The sequence below is a fragment of the Anabrus simplex genome, chromosome 5 (genome assembly GCF_040414725.1).
Source record: "Anabrus simplex isolate iqAnaSimp1 chromosome 5, ASM4041472v1, whole genome shotgun sequence".
Lineage (NCBI taxonomy): Eukaryota > Metazoa > Arthropoda > Insecta > Orthoptera > Tettigoniidae > Anabrus > Anabrus simplex.
This window is the reverse complement of record NC_090269.1, coordinates 170,692,907-170,713,551: the sequence shown is the minus strand read 5'-3', so window position 1 is coordinate 170,713,551 and position 20,645 is coordinate 170,692,907. Positions and strand designations below refer to the sequence as shown.

General features: G+C 40.9%; 1 protein-coding gene across 1 annotated transcript in view; it reads left to right on the top strand.

Moving 5' to 3' along the window:
• The first annotated feature begins 1,432 nt into the window (after nt 1-1,432).
• The window catches only part of LOC136873875 (DET1- and DDB1-associated protein 1), a 100,481-nt gene continuing 81,268 nt past the window's right edge, over nt 1,433-20,645 (top strand). Inside the window, exon 1 of the mRNA XM_067147178.2 lies at nt 1,433-1,613. Within this exon, the coding sequence (XP_067003279.1) occupies nt 1,611-1,613 (3 nt within the window). The 5' untranslated portion in view covers nt 1,433-1,610. The remainder of the gene's footprint in view (nt 1,614-20,645) is intronic.

Below are 20,645 nucleotides of genomic sequence, written 5' to 3'. Positions count from 1 at the left end.
ATAACGCAAGAAATCCTCTCCTTCCTCCTCATAGAGACGCAGAAGTCCCTGACAAACTTCCTGGCGTTTGAGCACTCATGCCACTTATTCCTACAGCTAAAACAATTTGCAAAATTTTGATTTGCCGATCTTCACCAATAATGTCACGAAAAGCACATTGTTGTCTGCAATGATGCTTATCGGCGTTCTCCTTTCATGAGGTTCATTTTCTTCCTGCCACAAGTTGTTTAGCCCACTCATGCACTCGAGTCTGCAAAAGTGTTCCTTCCCCAAACTGTGTGCGGAGCCGGCTCAAAATTTGGGAAGGTTTGGTCCCGGCTAAATAATCGTAGTTTCCGGTCAAATTGGTATATTCAAAATCTTAGTAAAATTTGTTTCGATTTACACCAATTAGGTAAAATGATTACCTTACTTTGGATTTCGGCCCATTCAAATATCACAGGTAATGAACAGGCTGATGCCTTGGCTCAGGCGGCAGCTCAAGGTCAGGGAGTTGAGTACCATTTGGCGTTACCCTTCGCTGATTATTGGAGCGGCTGTCGAGATGAGACAATTATGGCAGATTGAGTGGAGTCACCCCTCGTGTCGTTCAGGACGGAGTTTCTTTACGATCCTTCCGAACATTCCGCGCTCTCCGCGGTTTACTAAACATTATTACGGTATGCTAAACGTCACATTACTAATATTATCCGTTTGCGGCTAAATCATATGTGCATGCCTGATCAATTATTTCGTATGAAGTTAGTTGAGTCTAACCTCTGTAAATGTCATACTTCGGTTGGTTCAATTAACCAAATCTTGTTTCAGTGTCCGTTGCTCGAATTTAGTAGACTGAAATGGTTACAGCCGTGTTCTCGGAAGCAATTCGCGTTACCCACTGAATTGTCATGTTGAATACTTAATCCCACGCCCACTACGGTCGAAGCTTTATCGAATTTCCTTTCTGACACCTATACTTTCCTTTAATTTATGTCCCTTTGTCCCTTTCTTTTGTGTTGACCCCGGTCATGTTCGTGTGGTAGAACGTCGCCAAAATAGTTCGTTTGGGCGTGAAACTTTGGACCTTGTGTCCTTGTGTTACTCTTGTGTGTTGTAGATTAGTAGTTGAATTCGTAACCTCCCTTTTAACTTCATCTCTTGAGTTTTAGCCTCCTCCATACTTAGAGGTTTCTTGTAGGGTCTGTGACTGGGTATACCACTATTACGCGAAGCCGATCATCATGACGACAAGACAAGACAAGGCAGTGCGAAAGCAGCAGAAGGGAATCTATATCTTCTTCTTCTGCTTTTCTTCTTCTCCTTCTACTGGATGAAATGTCGTTTTGAGCTCCTTGTGATTTTCGCCCAGAGGGGTTATATTTAATTGCTTCGACCACCAATTTATGGTGCTTAAGCTACCATGATCTCTTGGCACGTGCTGCTCCCTATTTGATAGTTGCCCGTTTTGCGTGTGGATGTGCGTGCGGAGTGTGACGTTTTGTTACTTTCTTTGCAATGGCAAGATTAGTTATGTTGTAAATTTATGCATTTAATGTTCACTCTTCCTTTAGTTGTGTAAGTAAGTGAAGAACATTTGCACAGTGTGTAACGGATTGAATTAACCAAAAACGATGGTAAGCAATGTACGACAACCTACAGAACTAGCCTTAGACACTTCACCTTATATCTTACAGTTCTTTCACGTATTGGTTAAATCCTATAGGTTAATATTAAAGGGATTTGTGTTTTAAAAATAGCGGTATAGTTATATTTTTGTAGTGTTAACCTCATTTAATGAGTTTATATGTAGTAGGGTAGCAGTGTGGGTTAGGTTTGTTAACTATTATCATTCTTATTTCATGTTACGGCATATCTTCCGTACTTGCACCATTATTAAGGTGTAATAGAGGTTTCCGGATATATTTCTCTTATTGTGCTAATGATTGAGCAATTATTTCCTTGGAAATTTTAATTTGAGCATTGTTATATATGTGTATAAATCTGCAAGATGTTTTTGTGTGTCTTGTAGTAAGAAAATATTACTCTGCAAAACTTGACAGTCAGTGTGTAGCACCTACCAGGATCGACATTCTTTCTTTCTTTCTTTCTTTCTTTCTTTCTTTCTTTCTTTCTTTTTTTTTTTTTTCCATTTTATCCTATTGTTTGCATACTTTGTATTGTTAGCAATTTCCAATTCTGATTTCTGTCGGTAGTACACAAGAACTCTCCTTTTTCTTCTGTCATATGAGTTCGCTTTCATAGCCCTGAAAACTAGACTTCATAAAGACAAAAGCAAATACTTCTTTTGATGGTGTTTCTTGCTCCTGCAGACGAACACTAAGTTGAAGACGAAGAAGACAACTACATAGTCTGTACGTCTTATTCGGCATCTTTCTATTTAAACTATCCTCTTGTTACTTCATATTGTCATCTCCAACCATTGTTTTGTAGACCTTACCTGTGGGCTCTTTCTTTTCACTTTTATTTCATGTTTTTCCTTGCTGTTGTGGTAGGCTAGATAGTTAATTCTTTACTGAGTACATGATTTTAACTTATAATGCACAGAAGGTTTCTCACTACTCTATGTTACTGTAACTGTGTCCTGTTGATCAGTATTTTTCATTCAGATAATACTTTTAGAAGTATAAATTATTTAGTTCCGTCATGAAATATATTGCAAATTTCTTTTTGATGACTGTCATATCAGCTGTCTTATTGTTAACTGATAATCATTTTGAAGGGGACTATATCATGAAAAGAATATTTTCATTGGTAAACTTACTGCCCGACCTTGCCGGAAATCAAATCCGGGACCCCTGTGACCAAAGGCCAGCATGCTAACCAGTTAGCCATGGAGCTGGACCGATTAAAAAAAAAAAAAAAAAAAAATTAAACAGGTAATAAAAATACGCACTATTAAACCAAGAATGACATCGATACAGACTTTCAATGTAAAAACAAAAATGGCTGTACTTAACATCTCTTCAACACGTACTACATGTACGTAAGACGACCTAATACGTTGAAAGTCTGTTTCGATTACAATGCGGTCGTGAAAATGTAATATTCTAGAATGACATGTTTCTTTCTTGAAAGAAACATCATCAGATTCCATCAAAACATACTCAGGTATTTAGAATATTTGTTTCTGTTTAATACTTAGCAGTAAAATTATTTCACCTCATCTCACCATCCCATTTCCAAAAGTGTTCAGTGGGTCATTGACGACCCATGCATTCATACAGGACCTAAATGAATGAAATATGAGGGCAGATCAAATATAGATAGGAATTACATTTTTAAATTTTATTGCATCAACAAAAAAATACATACATAGAGATCACTTTTCTACATAGTGTCCCGCCTTCGATACATATTTTTTCCATTGGATTGGTAAGTTTTTGATGCCGTCCTGACAGAAGAGGGACGTGTGCAGAGGCAGTTGCGCACAAACTCTTTTACACTTGCATCATCATCATCATCGAATCGCTGTCCTCTTAGGTTTTGTTTGAGTGCTCCAAACAAATGGTAGTAGCAGTGCGATAAATCTGGACTGTATGGAGGGTGTTCCAGAGGTGTCCAATGAATTTCCTGCAGTTTTTCCCATATAAAGTGGCAGTATGCGACCTTGCATTGTCATGGACAAGAATGACGTTTCGGATCAGTCGGCGATTAAAAAAAAAAAAAACTTTTGTAAGGTGGATACAAAAGTTGTATTGTTTTTTTCTTTAATAGACTTTCAATATGGAAAAATGAGGATAGTCAGTTGCCAGTGTCGCTTGTTGCGATACACAGCTTTTGCTTCATCCAAAAGGTGACAGTGGTTATGTGGCGCATACCTATCTACGAAACATCACTGTAATATTTGTCTCAAATGGAACATAATAATTCCTTTTACACCAATTAAGTGAAAAATCTGCGGTAAATTAAGAAATACCGTTGTTACTAGAGAACTATCTAGAGAAATATGTATATGTACTTACGAGTTGTAGACAGGACTCCCTTATGTTGTATTCCGCTGCTCGTGCCGTCTTTTATTTCTTTCTTGAGTTCCAGGGCTAGCACTGATGAATAGGAGTGCTATGTCTGTGAATTCTCATTATCTTTGTCCATATGACTAGCGTGGGCAGTTCAAACAGCAAAATAGCATGATCCCTGGACCAATAAATATATTACCGGTACTTTTTTGTTGAAAGGAAAATAGCATGTTCCCTGGACCAATAAATATACCATTTAATGAATTAGTTAGGGCAAAAAACGAATGAGCAACATGAAGAAAACGACACCTAATTAATGCAAACAACTTCAGTGAGCAAAGTCATCACACACGAAAGTGTTAAAGAAACAAAGCACATACAGAAGCGCTGCGACGTAGCAGAAAAAAATAGTTGTAAGGTAGTAAACTATGTATAATATCCATATCATTCCCTGCAAGTAAAATATTTCGTACTATTTCTTAATTTACCGCAGATTTTCGACTTTATTTGTGTAAAAGCAATTATTATGTTCCATTTGGAACAAATATTACAGTGAGATTTCGTAGATAGGAATGCGCTACGTAACCAGTGACAGTAATAGGCTGCATTAATTGTACTTTGTTCGTGAAGAAAATCCACCAGCAAAATGCAGAGAGCTGGACTCCATAGTCAGAGAACACAGGTGATACAAGCGGGCCACGTAACACTAAAAATCAGGCGGTTCAACTTCAATAATGCTTATGTATATCAGCCCATGTCAGAACACAACAACTAAGCCAACAGTCTACAGATACAAGTTAAACGACACTCAAGGACAACAAAAACAAAAACATTGAAACAGAAAGACCTCCAGTTCAAGACTGTTTTAACGATCAACATTTTAGAGTTTTTTAACTTTCATAATGCTTTTTAAAAACCTTTTTAACTAACATTTCATTTTGTGTGTTCCTATGTTTTTAATTCATTATACATGTCTTACTGAGGATGATTCAATGCCAGGTCGAAACATGTCTATTTATGTGTGAAGTTTAGTCTTAATTGGACGTAAAATATATAGTATTGACTAGGAGGATTAAAATAGTTTTTCTCAATTTTGTTAGAAGCAAAATGCCCGCGGAGTCCCAGAAACAAGCATGTTTTGGTCTTGACCGGACCTGCTTCGTCTCTTCGCCGCCACTCCATACTTGCTTGCTTGTTTTGACTCTAGGGTGTAATGATGCACCCAAGTTTCATCACACGTCACAATACAATGCAAGAAATCCTCTCCTTCCTCCTCATAGCGACGCAGATGTCTCTGACAAACTTCCTGGCGTAAAGTTTTTTGTTCCTAGTTTAGGAGACAAGGAACCCACCTGGCACCTGGCAGACAATTTTCTGAAATGTAGTTCATCTCGGATGATGGTTTGAGCACTTATGCAACTTATTCCTACAGCTAAAACAATTTTCAAAATTTTTATTCGCCGATCTTCACCAATAATGTCACGAATAGCAACATTGTTATCTGCAGTGATGCTTGTCTGCGTTCTCCTTTCATGAGATTCATTTTCCACAGCTTTTCTTCCTGCCACAAATTGTTTAGCCCACTCATGCACTCGAGTCTGCAAAAGTGTTTCTTCCCCAAACTGTGTGCAGAGCCGGCTCAAAATTTGGGAAGGTTTGGTCCCCTCTTTTGGAAGAAATTTGATAATGATGCATTGCGCAACAGACGTGTGCACCTCTTGCTCACTCATGGCATACTGAAGCAGTCCAGCTCTCCACCGTCATTTGCACGTGCAGACCCCTTCTCCAGACACTGCCCACCAACATCCTGGCAAAGCCCCGCCTCAGAATTATTACTAACAGCAGCGGTACGTTCAAATTCCAGTTTATTTTTGATCCGCCTTTGTAATTTTGTGAGTAGCAGAGTCCATAATGAATATCTCGCTTCACAAATTCTCAGTTCCTGAACAAAAAGTAATTTGGGAATTGCATCCCCCCTGATAAGCTAGCATAATTATTATAGTCTTAGAAGAAATAAAATTCTAATGGGGAAAGAATACTGGAATCAAAGGTTATGTTGGGTCCACCTTGTCAGTACACTTTTAATGATTGAAATTTATTCTATCATACATGTTTCTGGAACAATATGCATTCCCTTTATCAGTGAAGTGAATTCAAGGAATAAAAAAACATTATAACACTGTATTTTGTTTATCCCACAATTTAAAGAAGTAGGCCTATTGTATCCTAATTAACCATCTCAATGAATAAACAAACTAGTGAAATATTATGAAAATTATCATTACATGAAATTTTAATATTTCGATGTATTGAATGAGAATAGTAAACAAATTTAAGATCTTCAAGTTTTCTTCTTTTTCCTTAAATGATCAAATGCTAATTTATACAATGGGTTCTCTTCTGTACTTCTTTCATTTGAACTTGATTCAAAGTCCTTTTTTTGAGCAAGATAAATATTTAAACATTCTAAAACATTCACTAATTTACCCTTTTTGGCCAAATGTATTAACTCCATGTCATTAGAAATGTCTGTAAATTTATGATTCTTTTCAACCATATGCTCTCTTTTATGTTTGACTGCATTAACATGTTCTTTGTACAATATAGCCAAACTTCTTCCAGACTGTCCTATGTATCGTTGCCTACATGTTTGGCATGTAAATTTGTAAATTCCTGACTGATTAAATATGGCCTACATTTATTCTCTATTTTATCTGAATTGAAAATTTATCTTATTAGTATTGTTCCGGAAATTCTGTGGAATGCAGAGGCGTAAGAAGGTGCCCGGGTGAATGAGTGGACAGAGAAAAGATCAAAGCATAATTTAAAACATTACATACATAGGAGGTGCCCGGGTGAATGGGTGGACAGAGAAAAGATCAAAGCATAATTTAAAACATTACATACATACACACACGTGCATCATCATTGTAGACCATTGTGCCTTTCAGCATTCAGTCTGCAAGCCTCTGTGAATTTACTAAACGTCGCCACAATCCTCTGTTTGCAACTAGTGCTGTGGCCTCATTTTGTTGTATACCTGTTATCCTTAAATCGTTAGAAACCGAGTCTAACCATCGTCGTTTTGGTCTCCCTCTACTCCTCTTACTCTCCATAACAAAGTCCATTATTCTCCTAGGTAACCTATCCTCCATTTGTCTCACATGACCCCACCACCGAAGCTGGTTTATGCATACAGCTTCATCCACTGAGTTAATTCCTATCTTAGCCTTTATCTCCTCATTCCGAGTACTCTTCTGCCATTGTCCCCACCTGTTTGTACCAGCAATCATTCTCACTACTTTCATGTCTGTCACTTCTAACTTATGAATAAGATATCCCAAGTCCACCCAGCTTTTGCTCCCGTAAAGCAAAGTTGGTCTGAAAACAGACCGATGTAAAGATAGTTTCGTCTGGGAGCTGACTTCCTTCTTACAGAATACTGTTGATCGCAACTGCGAGCTCACTGCATTAGCTTTACTACACCTTGATTCAATCTCACTTACGGTACTATATTACCATCCTGGCAGAACACACAACCTAAATACTTGAAATTATCGACCTGTTCTAGCTTTGTATCGCCAATCTGACATTCAGTTCTGTTGAATTTCTTACCTACTGACATCAATTTAGTCTTCGAAAGGCTAATTTTCATATCGTGCTCATTGCACCTATTTTCAAGTTCCAAGATGTTAGACTGCAGGCTTTTGGCACAATCTGCCATTAAGACCAAGTCATCAGCATAGGCGAGACTGCTTACTACATTTCCACCTAACTGAATCCTTCCCTGCCATTGTATATCTTACATCAGTTCATCACACTTGCATCAGTATGTACCACTGTGGTTTAAGTGAATGCCATCTGAGCGCATATCCCTATCTCCTATCCATTAAGATCTAGAAATCTCACTCCCATTTTCCCCACATACCCAATCCATAGTCTCATTTAAATCCCCAATCACCTTCCAGTATCCCTCCTACACAGTATTCCACTGATAATCTCAGCATCCTTATATTTCACCCGTGCTGCATTTACCAGGTCCCACACATCCCCAGCTATGTTGGTGCTTATACCTGCTTGCCTTACGTTGTTGGTACCAACGTGAAACACTACCACCTTCTCCTTTCCCTCCTCTTTCTCTTATACTTTCCTCAAGATATGCCTTAACCTAATTCCTAGGTAACACTCTACCCTGGTTCTCTTTCCTCCACACACTTTCCCCATATGTCTAACAATGGAATCACCCATGACCAGAAGCTCAACCCTACCCACCTCATTTGATCCCCTCCCTTCCTGATCAGCCTTCTCTTTCCTCACTGCTGCAGAAGCTACTTCCTCCTCCCTTTTCTCCCTCCCAAGGCCCTGTTTCACCTGTCTTTTCCTATCTTCTGTTCTACATTTCCCTTTCCTACCTTTTCCTTTCCTCCTACTTCCACACTTCTCAGCAACAGTTCCCTGTTCCTAATTTTCCATCTGTTCTACCTGCAATGTACAAACAAACTCGCAAAATTTCTTTATGATATTATTCATTCATTCATCATCATTATAGACTGTTATGCCTTTCAGCGTTCAGTCTGCAAGCCTCTGTGAATTTACTAAACGTCGCCACAATCCTCGATTTTCAACTAGTGTTGTGGCCTCATTTAGTTCTATACCTCTTATCTTCAGATCGTTAGAAACCGAGTCTAACCATCATCGTCTTGGTCTACCTCTACTTCTCTTACCCTCCATAACAGAGTCCATTATTCTCCTAGGTAACCTATCCTCCTCCATTCGCCTCACATGACCCCACAACCGAAGCCAGTTTATGCTTACAGCTTCATCCATCGAGTTCATTCCTAAATTAGCCTTTATCTCCTCATTCCGAGTACCATCCTGCCATGTTCCCACCTGTTTGTACCAGCAATCATTCTTGCTACTTTCATGTCTGTTATTTCTAACTTATGAATAAGATCTCCTAAGTCCACCCAGCTTTCGCTCCCGTAAAGCAAAGTTGGTCTAAAAACAGACCGATGTAACGATAGTTTCGTCTGGGAGCTGGCTTCCTTCTTACAGAATACTGTTGATCGCAACTGCGAGCTCACTGCATTAGCTTTACGACACCTTGATTCAATTTCACTTACTATATTACCATCCTGGGAGAATACACAACCTAAATACTTGAAATTATCGACCTGTTCTAGCTTTGTATCACCAATCTGACATTCAATTCTGTTGAATTTCTTACCTACGGACATCAATTTAGTCTTTAAGAGGCTAATTTTCATACCATACTCATTGCACCTATTTTCAAGTTCCAAGATATTAGACTGCAGGCTTTCGGCACAATCTGCCATTAAGACCAAGTCGTCAGCATAGGCCAGACTGCTTATTACATTTCCACCTAACTGAATCCCTCCCTGCCATTTTATACCTTTCAGCAGATGATCCATGTAAACTACGAACAGCAAAGGTGAAAGATTACAGCCTTGTCTAACCCCTGTAAGTACCCTGAACCATGAACTCATTCTACCATCAATTCTCACTGAAGTCCAATTGTCAACATAAATACCTTTGATTGACTTTAATAATCTACCTTTAATTCCATAGTCCCCCAGTATAGCGAACATCTTCTCCCTCGGTACCCTGTCGTATGCTTTCTCTAGATCTACGAAACATAAACACAACTGCCTATTCCTCTCGGAGCATTTTTCAATTACCTGGCGCATACTGAAAATCTGATCCTGACAGCCTCTCTGTGGTCTGAAACCACACTGGGTTTCATCCAACTTCCTCTCAACGACTGATCGCACCCTCCCTTCCAAGATGCCAGTGAATACTTTGCCTGGTATACTAATCAATGAGTTACCTCGATAGTTGTTGCAGTCCTTCCTGTTCCCTTGCTTATAGATAGGTGCAATTACTGCTTTTGTCCAATCTGAAGGTACCTTACCAACACTCCATGCTAATTTTACTACTCTATGAAGCCATTTCATCCCTGCCTTCACCATTTCAGGTCTAATTTCATCTATTCCTGCTGCCTTATGACAGTGGAGTTTATTGACCATCCTTTCCACTTCCTCTAGCATAATTTCACCAACATCATTTTCCTCCTCCTCATGAGCTTGGCTGTTCGCAACACCACAAGAATGATTTCCTTTTACATTGAGGAGATGTTCAAAATATTCCTTCCACCTCTCCAGTGTTTCCCTGGGATCTATTATGAGTTCACCTGAATTACTCAAAACACTGTTCATTTCCTTTTTACCTCCCTTCCTAAGATTTTTTATTACTGTCCAGAAAGGTTTCCCTGCTGCTTGACCTAGCCTTTCCAGGTTGTTACCAAAATCTTCCCATGACTTCTTTTTGGATTCAACAACTATTTGTTTTGCTCTGTTTCTTTCATCTACGTACAAATCCCTTTCTGCCTCGGCCCTTGTTTGGAGCCATTTCTGATAAGCCTTCTTTTTACGTTTACAAGCTGCTCTCACTTCATCATTCCACCAAGATGTTCGCCTTTTCCCATCTTTACACACAGTTGTTCCCAGGCAATCCCTTGCTGTTTCTACTACAGCATCCCTGTATGCCACCCATTCACTTTCTATATCCTGAATCTCCTTACTGTCTACTGTTTGAAACTTCTACTAATCATATCCATGTACTTCTGTCTAATTTCCTCGTCCTGGAGATTTTCTACCCTTATTCGTTTGCAGACAGATTTCACTTTCTCTACCCTAGGCCTAGAGATACTTAGTTCACTACAGATCAGATAGTGGTCTGTATCATCGAAGAATCCGCGAAAAACTCGTACATTCCTAACAGATTTCCTAAATTCGAAGTCTGTTAAGATATAGTCTATTATGGATCTGGTACCCCTAGCCTCCCATGTGTAGTGGTGAATAGCCTTATGCTTGAAGAATGTATTTGTAACAGCTAAACCCATACTAGCACAGAAGTCCAGCAAACGCTTTCCATTCCCATTAGCTTCCATATTTTCCCCACATTACCAATCACCCTTTCGTATCCTTCAGTTCTATTCCCAACTTTCGCATTGAAATCGCCCATTAGCACTATTCTACCCTTGCTGTTGACCCTGACCACGATGTCACTCAATGCTTCATAAAACTTGTCAACTTCATCCTCATCTGCACCCTCACATGGTGAATACACGGACACAATTGTAGTCCTAATTCCTGCAACTGACAAATCTACCCACATCATTCGCTCATTTACGTGCCTAACAGAAACTATGTTGCGTGCAATGGTATTCCTGATAAAGAGCCCTACCCCAGACTCTGCCCTTCCCTTTCTAACACCCGTCAAGTACACTTTATAATCTCCTATCTCTTCCTCGTTATCTCCCCTTATCCGAATATCACTTACTCCTAGCACATCCAAATGCATCCTCTTTGCTGACTCAGCCAGTTCTACCTTCTTTCTTCCATAAGCCCCATTAATATTGATAGCTCCCCATCGAATTCCATTTCGTTCGCCAAGTTGTTTCCAAGGAGTCCCTCGCCTGAGGTTCATGTTTGTGGAATACTGTAGTCACGTCCTAGTTCGTGAACCATGGGCAACGGCTGAGTGGCCTAGTAAGTGGTCCTGAGAGTCGGGATACCAGTTGCTATGGAATGGGAGTGTGCATCTCGGACATATTCTGAGTCATGGCCCTCCTTGTGCTCAGGCGGCTAGGGCTATACAATCCACCGGTGGTCAATAACCCGTTAGAGGAGAGATCCTCACTTGGACTATGTGTAAGTAGGGTAGCATCCTGCTTCATGAATTTACCGAGCTCAGAACACTTTATGATATTAGTACAGATAATTAAGATAAAGGAATCTGAGCATCCCAAAACCAGAGAGGGAAGTATTTTAATGAGCATGAGTGTGAAAAAACACATGAGTAGCCTACATTTTTCCCCAGAAAATGAGCCATTGTATTTTGCCCAAGGCCCCCCTGTGGTTGGGGCAGGATACACCTACAGTAACCCCTTCTTGTTGTAAGAGGTGACTGGAAAGAGACCTTGAGGGTGTGGGTTGACAGCCACAGGATCCTACCTGAGTATGGCATTACATCTACTTACTTCTATCAGACACCTCACTTTTATCTTTCTTATCGAGTCTCCTTTGTTCAGCTCTTGTTTTCTTCTGACCCCATTGGTATTTGGTTTGCAAGACCTAGGAAGTCTTTCATTTTCACACTTTTTGGACATTCTAGCAGTGGGGTCACTTCACTCGTGATTTGATTTTTACGAGTGTCCACATTATAGAGTCCTCCAAATCAGTATTAACATGTACCCTTGGTATTTTTAAGCCCTATCAGCACTCATTAACACTTTGTTATAGATCAGTCTAATGGCTGAATTGAATGCACACTTGATTGGAGTGGAGGGGCTAATTTAAATGAAATAAATTGTTGGTGTTTGCTTATCACCTTTAAGTAAAGAATAAAGTTTGAAAAGTTCTGGAAACAGATATCGTTTGCCATAGCAAAGTACTATAGTACATAAGAGTTTACCTTTCCACATGAATACTGCTTATCTGAGGTATATGAGTTTATTTGACACTGCTCAGTTAGTCTTGTTTGATTGTGGGTATTACTACTCAGTTTTAATGTAAATGAAGTTTGTAGAATTGTTTGATCACAGTTCTAACTCTACGGCAGTTGTTCAAATCATATTGATAGTCATTAAGAGAGAAGAATTTCATATTATTCCATATTGAAGTGAGTTCACTAATAAGTTAAAAGAAAGCATAAAATGGTTCAGCCTTTCAATACTATTAAAATAAGAAATGTAAGTTTACATTCCTATTTAATTAAATTTGGTACCGGTTTCGACCAGTATTTTTGGTTATCATCAGCCAATCACAAATACGTGTAAAACAGTGCACAGATAAATAAATTGCGAAGTATAAAGAATTCTGTAGGTTGCTGATAGTGTAGGACTAAAATCTTTAGGGAGTAATGTGCGTTGAAAGGTGCACAGGTAAAAATATGAAGTTTGGATGATACTGTCAGATGCAGTTTATGAAACACTATAACACACAAGATGTACAGGTAAAAATATGAAGTTTAGATGATACTCTCAGATGCCGTTTATGAAGAACTATAACACATATATTTATCAGCTGCAGTTTATAAGGCACTGTACGATTTTAAGGATACTGCGTGTCAATCATGAACGTTAGTAAGACATAAGTGTTAGATAGCACTGTACGGGAAGAAGTCCATAATCAAATACATATCCAAATATAGTACGGTACTGAGCAAATTCTTTAAGAGTTCAATTGCAGTTTGTGAGACACTGTATAATTTTAGAGAATGGCACTGCCCATCGATAGATTCAAAAATTATGAAGAAGTCACCGATCAAATACGCAAATGTACTACGGAGCAAGTTCCCAAAGAGTAGATCAGCACTGTGCTTCTAAAAGTCTCTTAAGTTAGATGTGTTAGAGAGCACTGTGTGTGAAGAAGTCCAGAATCAAATACATATCTAAATGTAGCATGGAGTAAATTTTTGAAGAGTTTAGCTGCAGTCCATGAGGCACTGTATAATTTTAGGAATTAGCACTGCTTGTCAATAGATCCAAAAATTATGAATCTGCAACTTTCTTCATCATTGAATAGTAGAGTGGCCAATACAGAGCCCTGAGGGAGCCCACCATTTATCTTATGTACTTTACTTCTGGAGTCTTCTGAAAAAATCTGAAAGTACCTATTACCAAATACAGTAAATGAAATGGCGTATGGCTTTTAGTGCCGGGAGTGTTCGAGGACATGTTCGGCTTGCCAGGTGCAGGTCTTGCAACTTGCGCATCGTGATGAGGATGAAATGATGATGAAGACGACATATACACCCAGCCCCGTGCCAGAGAAATTGACCAATTATGGTTAAAATTCTCGACCTTGCTGGGAATCGAACCCGGGACCCCTGTGACCGAAGGCCAGCACGCTAACCATTCAGCCATGGAAGACAATATGCGACACTTACAGATTTAGCCTTGTCAAAATGGGAGACAATTCAACGGTGGCGCTCCTAGTGACTTGACCTGAAAAGTAGCGCTAAATTCAAATATCAATGGAAATGCATATACGAAAATGGATACATAAATTACATCTAGAAAGAAAGTATTATTGAGATATTAACTTCGAAGTTGCTAAAGCAGTTCTGGATAAATGAATGAAGAATTATTTAAAAGGTTATTATTCAAAGACTGAAATTAGACATGTAAACAAGATGTGAAATGGCTTGATCTTTCATTTATGCATTACTTTATTTATGGTTAGATTTTTTTCTCATTTAAAAAACTTTTTATCATCACATTAAGACACTTGTCAACAATAATATCGGCACATTCCTTACACACATGATGCAATGAATTAGCATTTAAAAGCTGGACAATTTTCCTCTTAACATGAAGCCTACTAACAGAAAGAAAATCTATAAAATTAGCTTCAAAAACATTCAAAACTTCCCTATAAGCAATACTTGCTATTATATTAGGGTAAAGCAAATTTGCATCATCATATTGCTTCAACAAAATGTGTACATTTCTGAAGTCACCCGTATTTTGTTCAGTGCTTGACAACGCATTACGGCATTCCAAATGGGGTGACTTGGAACACAACCAGCCACACTCATATGCATATGTATTTTCCTGAATTAAATCAAACCCACAGATCACACCTACAACAACACATCGGTATTGAAGGTTAACTGCTGCACTGTAGAATAAAATATACACATTATATTTTAAGCCAGTTAAAATATGGGTCGAGCAGGTCAGAAGATTATGAAGTACTATAAACATCTCTTTGTCACTGGAAGAATATATATGCAAACACAATATTACTTACATTTTCGTGTCACGAGGGGAATGGAAGAAAGATCGCACGTTCTTCTCTACTTCATAGTTACTGCAGCCAAACACAGCACATACCTTTCCCCTCATGTTGAGAGGAGATATCAAGGAATGACACACGCTACTATTTAATTATGTCAACTCACTGAAAATGCATAAATAACACCAAATCACACACAAATACACATGCTCTTATGACGGAATCTGTAGTTCTCACGTCAATCTGCTAGAGAGAGCTCTAATAGCTGTCCCTCGATATATCGCTGAGTGTCACGTATTGTCTCTACTGTATTTGCTATTACTCAGCATGTTACTGAGTAATGTGGAGAGTTTCAGGCAAGGGATGATGCTGATAAATTTGAGAAGGAGCTTATCTTGCCACACGATGTCGTATGCAGCTGTCAGATCTGAGAAGACACCCGTCTGTACCATTTTGTTCTCAAATCTATTTTCAGTATGGGCTACTAGTGCTAAAACCTGTTCTTCACATCCTTGTCCAGATCTAAATCCAGTTTGCTCAACTGGCATATGCTGATTTATTGTCGCAGAGATCCTGTTATGTATCAACCTTTCCAGAAGCTTCATTGTAACACTGAGGAGTGCTATTGGCTGGTAACTTTCAACTTTTGTTGGGCCCTTAGATGTTTTCAATACAGCTATTATTTTTGTTTTTTTGAAGAGTGAAGGTAGGTTACCGTCTCTAGTATGTGTGCGAAGAAATTAGTAAGCCATTTAGCAGCAGCTGGTCCAAGATGAAGAAGCATCTCTTGGATATATACCATCAGCACCTGCTGCGTTCCCATGTTTAGTCTTTCTATGGCCTGCCTAGTTTCTTGTGGTTGAAATGGGGCAGAGAATTCAGAGGATCGTTGAGCCGAACGTTTCTTTTCCTTCAAGGGGTGCTTTACGTGCCTTTTATGATGCTTGTCTACTGAAAGCTTTAAGGTAGAGATGTCATCTAGACTGATGCTTGTTTTCGGTCTAATTTTGCGGTTTGGTGTGTTCAATTTCCTGATCAGGCTCCAAGCTTCCCTGCTGGAGTGAGTGAAGTCTAGGGATTCTCAAGTTTCTTGCCAGATTCTCTTCCTGGTTTCATCTAGAGATTGTAACAATTCAGAAGCTGTATCTGGATCACCATTGGTTTCAAATTCTTTAAAGAGCCTTTCACTCTCCTCGTTCCAGCAAGGGATGTATTGTTTATAATATCCTCTTGGGATAAAACGTTTTGCTGCACTTTCAACTACACCGATGAATCTGCTGTAGTTACTATAAATAACTCTTATCCATTGCAGGTTGGAGTCAGTCTGTTTAGAAATTCATCCCAATTGGCTTTTGTAAAATTCCACCTTTGTTTCAGGAAGGAGTGTACGATAGGCACAAGCAATCCAGACTTGAGAATTATTGGTCTGTGCTGACTGTGAGGAACTTTGTTGAGCACTGTGCGTTGCATGTTGCTTAGTGGGTATTGAGACTACGTTACAAAACAGAGATCCGGGGTGTATTCTTTGTTCCATCGTGCAGAAGAGAAGGAAGCCTTATTCTTGGCATCATAGATAAGTTTAAGATTTTCAGTTTCCATCCGGTCAGTGAGCTTTTCCCCATTACTGTTGTTCTCTTTGTATCCCCATAGTGTGTGATGGCTGTTGAAGTCCCCTGCAATTATACTTGGATTTTGCAGAGCTGGAATTGGCGGAGATGGCCAGGGAGTTCCAGGAGGTTTATATACGTTAACTACTGTCAAATCACAGACTTTGATTGAGGTAGTAAATATTTCATTATCTGAGGAGGATGGCAATACTTGATAGTGGGTGATAATGCTCCTCACATAGGTGGCAATCCCATACATTGCATGATTAACTGCGGACACTAATTGAAATTCTGGAATTCTCCCTCTGGTTTGCAGTTGGAGATCATTTTCTGTGTGGGTTTCTTGAAGCAGGATGATTTGAGTCCGGTGTTCTTTGAGAATCTTTTCTAGGTGTTCACACTTTGTTCTGCTTATGCCCTCGATGTTAAGCTGGCAAATTTTCATTGAAGGGCCAATGTTACGAACTTGAGTCTGAGTCAATGCTTACATCAGACTTAGATTCCAGACAGTTACTTTCGTCAGAACAACCTTACACCAAACCCTCAGAAAACTGTTGTGTCCACCTTCTACTTGTGGAATAGAAGTGGTGGGTACAAACCAACTGTACCATTCAGAGGAGAGAATCTACAGTATTGTAGTAACCCAAAATACTTGGGAGTCACTCTGGACAGGTTCTTGACCTACAAGAATCACCTTTGTAATGTGTCAGCCAAGATCAAGACCAGGAATAACATCCTTCAAAAGCTGGCGGGTGCATACTGGGGTGCTAATGCTTAAATCCTGAGATCCACTGTTCTTGCACTTTCTTATTTTGTCGCTGAATATTGCTGCTCAACCTGGCTTAACAGTGCTCACACTGGACCCCCCTTCTAGGGACACCATGACCTTGACGTCGGTGTGGGGGCTTGTGTGCTTGTTGATCCCGAGGGCTGTGCCAGTTCAGGGTTACCCATGCTGGATAGGCCTCGGTGTAGGGCCAGACTAACAAGATGTCCCCCGAGTTGCTTGAGAGGTGTCTGTGCTCTTTATTCTTCAACACTATTTCTACCCTTCTAATTTCACCATCTTAAATTTCATTCCTCTTCCTGTCTGGCCACCCTCTCTGCCTCAGGTTGATTAGGTTTAAAAAAAATATAAATAAAAAAATAAAAAAAACAGGTTAGTACGGAGGTTTTATCCTCCCCCAATCACAAGTTTCGGGTCGTGGCGAGGTGATGCATGGCTACTGGGAGAGTAGTTCCAAGCGACCCCCTCCAGATACCGGGCGCCCTCTGGAGTATATAGCCTTGCCTCCGGTAAATCTCCTTCGCTCTGCCAGAGGTCGACCTCATATTTCCGTGAGTACTCATGGGACAAAAGACGGAACCTCTTTCTCTTCCTTCTTTTACAAAGGGTGGCACCCTTCAAAAAACAGCGTCAAATATTGGTAAAAAACGTAAGCGGTATACTCCAGTTCCTGTAGACTACATGAGTGACGAACGTCTTCCTCGATTCCTGGTTGCTTCCAGGGTCGATGGTAAAAGTTTCCTTGACGAATGTCCTTTTATGATAAGCAATTCAATTGAAGAAATTGTTGCTGGTGAAGTCGACGAGATGCGCAAGCTCCGAGATGGATCCGTACTTATCAAGACATCTACGGCTGAACAGTCCAGACGGCTACTTAAAGCCAAGTTATTCGGTAAGGTAGAGGTGAAAATCAAGAAGCACCAAACCCTTAACTCCTGCAAGGGAGTTATATTCCACAGGGATTTGGTTAAGTCTTCCGATGATACGATGATCCGGTACCTAGCACGTCGGGGTGTAACCGACGTGAAGAGGTTGAAGAGGCGTGTGGGTGATAAGCTACTCGATAGGGTGCTTTCATCCTTACCTTCGACGCTGAGACCATACCTGAACGAATAAAGGTAGCAATGTATCGCCTGACTGTTCGTCCGTACATTCCGGCACCAATGAGGTGTTATAACTGTCAAAAGTTTGGCCACACCTCATTGCGATGTACAGGTTCGACGACCTGCAGAATGTGTGGGAAGTGCGAGCATGCTGGGGTTGAATGCACACCACCACCTGTGTGCGTCAACTGCCCGGGTACGCATGCTCCAATCTCCAAGGAGTGCCCCACATTCAAGCGGGAGAAGAAGATCCAGGAGATAAAAACGCTGGATAAGCTATCTTATCCAGACGCCCGGAGGAAGTTCAAGTCCATGGCTGCTCCGGAGTTCTCCATCTCATTCGCAGAAAAGGTCGCAAACGTACGGATCACTCCACAGAGTTTTGTACAGAACACCGGTACTGAAAATGCATTGAAAAGTCAAAGCCAGCAACAAAATTCAGTAACTAAAGAAACTGGAGATTCAGCATGTGAAGCACCGAAAAGAGCGTTACTGTCGACGTTGCCTGGGAAGGGCCCTTCCCAGGAACGTTCGGCTGGGAAGTCCTCCCCCAACAGGGCGGGGGGAAAGACTTCCCCAAATAGGGCTTGAAAGTCCAGCCCTCCTTCCAATGCCCAGATCATAAAGGAGGAGAAGGTGAAGCCACAGGGCTCCCTCAAAAAAATTGGAGAAGAAGCCTTCTCCAACTCAGTCGGGGTCCACAGGATCACCGAAGAAATCCGGCAAGCCATCTGCCGGCTCTCCTCCCAAAAAGAGAGAAACGGTGGGCAAGAGCGAGAGGCCCCGACGCCCTCTTGTTCGATCACTTTCTGGAGAACCTAGTTCTCCCAGGAAGAAGGCCCACTGTTCCAGACCAATGAGATCACCGTCCGCGGAGGGTCCAGTCACCGCGCCTCCTTCTTCTGAGGAGACAATGGAGACTGAACCACTCATTGTCGTGGATGGTGACGACAATACCGACAACAACGGCGGAAAATGGCAGGTAGTTGACAAAAAGAAGGGCAAACAATTGTCCTAATTTTGCAACACTACCAATCCACACAATGGCACTATTGCAGTGGAACTGCAGTAGTTACCACTGTCGTCTAGCTGAGTTACGTCAACTGATATCTGTCTATGCGGCCTCCATAGTCTGTCTACAGGAATCTCGTTTGAGACCTGGACACGACACGACTATGAGAGGATACAGTCTTTATTCCAAAGCTGTGGATGGCGCGGCAACTGGGGGCGTTTGTACCCTAGTTCGCTCCGACATCTTCAGCGAAGAAGTACCGCTCCGTACTCAGCTAGATGCAGTTGCAGTTCGCACTTCGTTGCCAGTAATGACAACGGTTTGCAATGTGTACTTTCCACCGGATTATAACCTTGATATGCATGCACTACAAGATTTGATCGCTCAGTTGCCTCCTCCTTTCCTCATGCTGGGGGATGTGAACGCCCGTAACACACTATGGGGTTCTCCGTCTTCCTGTTCTAGGGGGAGGAAGCTCGAGCGAATGATCAACCTATTTGATCTTTGTGTGCTCAATACAGGGGAACCGACACATTTCAGTAGCGCGCATGGCACATTCTCACACCTGGATGTCACTTTGTGTAGCCGTGCGCTAGTTCCCCTGCTACGGTGTTAAGTTCACGACGACCTCTGTGATAGTGACCACTTCCCGATAATTCTATCTCTCTTGAATCAAAGACAGTTCGAAGTACCCAAGCGCTGGTTACTTCGGCGGGCAAATTGGCCAGAATTTACAAAACGCGCAGTGATGGCTGATGATATGCTGGAGTCTGTTGACGACCACGTCTCTTCCATTACTACTGGAATTTTGGCTGCTGCAGAGGAAACAATTCCTTCCTCGTCCGGTATTCGTCGCCGGAAACAGGTCCCATGGTGGATGGACGAAATTGCAGCAGCCATACGTGATCGCCGACGGGCTTTTAAGCATTATCGTTGGAATCCTACGATGGCCAATCATATCCCATTTAAGCGTCTGCGCGCAAAGGCCCGTTTTTTTATTTGAGAAAGTAAGAAAGCTACGTGGGAAAAGTATGTCTCATCCATCACGGCACATACTCCGTCATCACAAGTGTGGACAAAACTCCGTCGTATTGTCGGAGTACAAAATGTGCCCTCAGTACCCGGAATCTCCATTAATGGAGATATAGTTATGATTCCTTCAGTCATTGCAGACCACATCGCGTCACATTTCGTAGATACGTCCAGCTCTAGGAGATACGACCCTGCATTTCTTCCAATTAAGCCCGAAGCAGAGGCCCACCATCTCTCTTTTGCCTCTAGTACTTCGCATCCCTACAACGTGCCCTTCACAGAGTGGGAGTTGCGAAGTGCACTTGCGCTATGCAGAGATACGGCT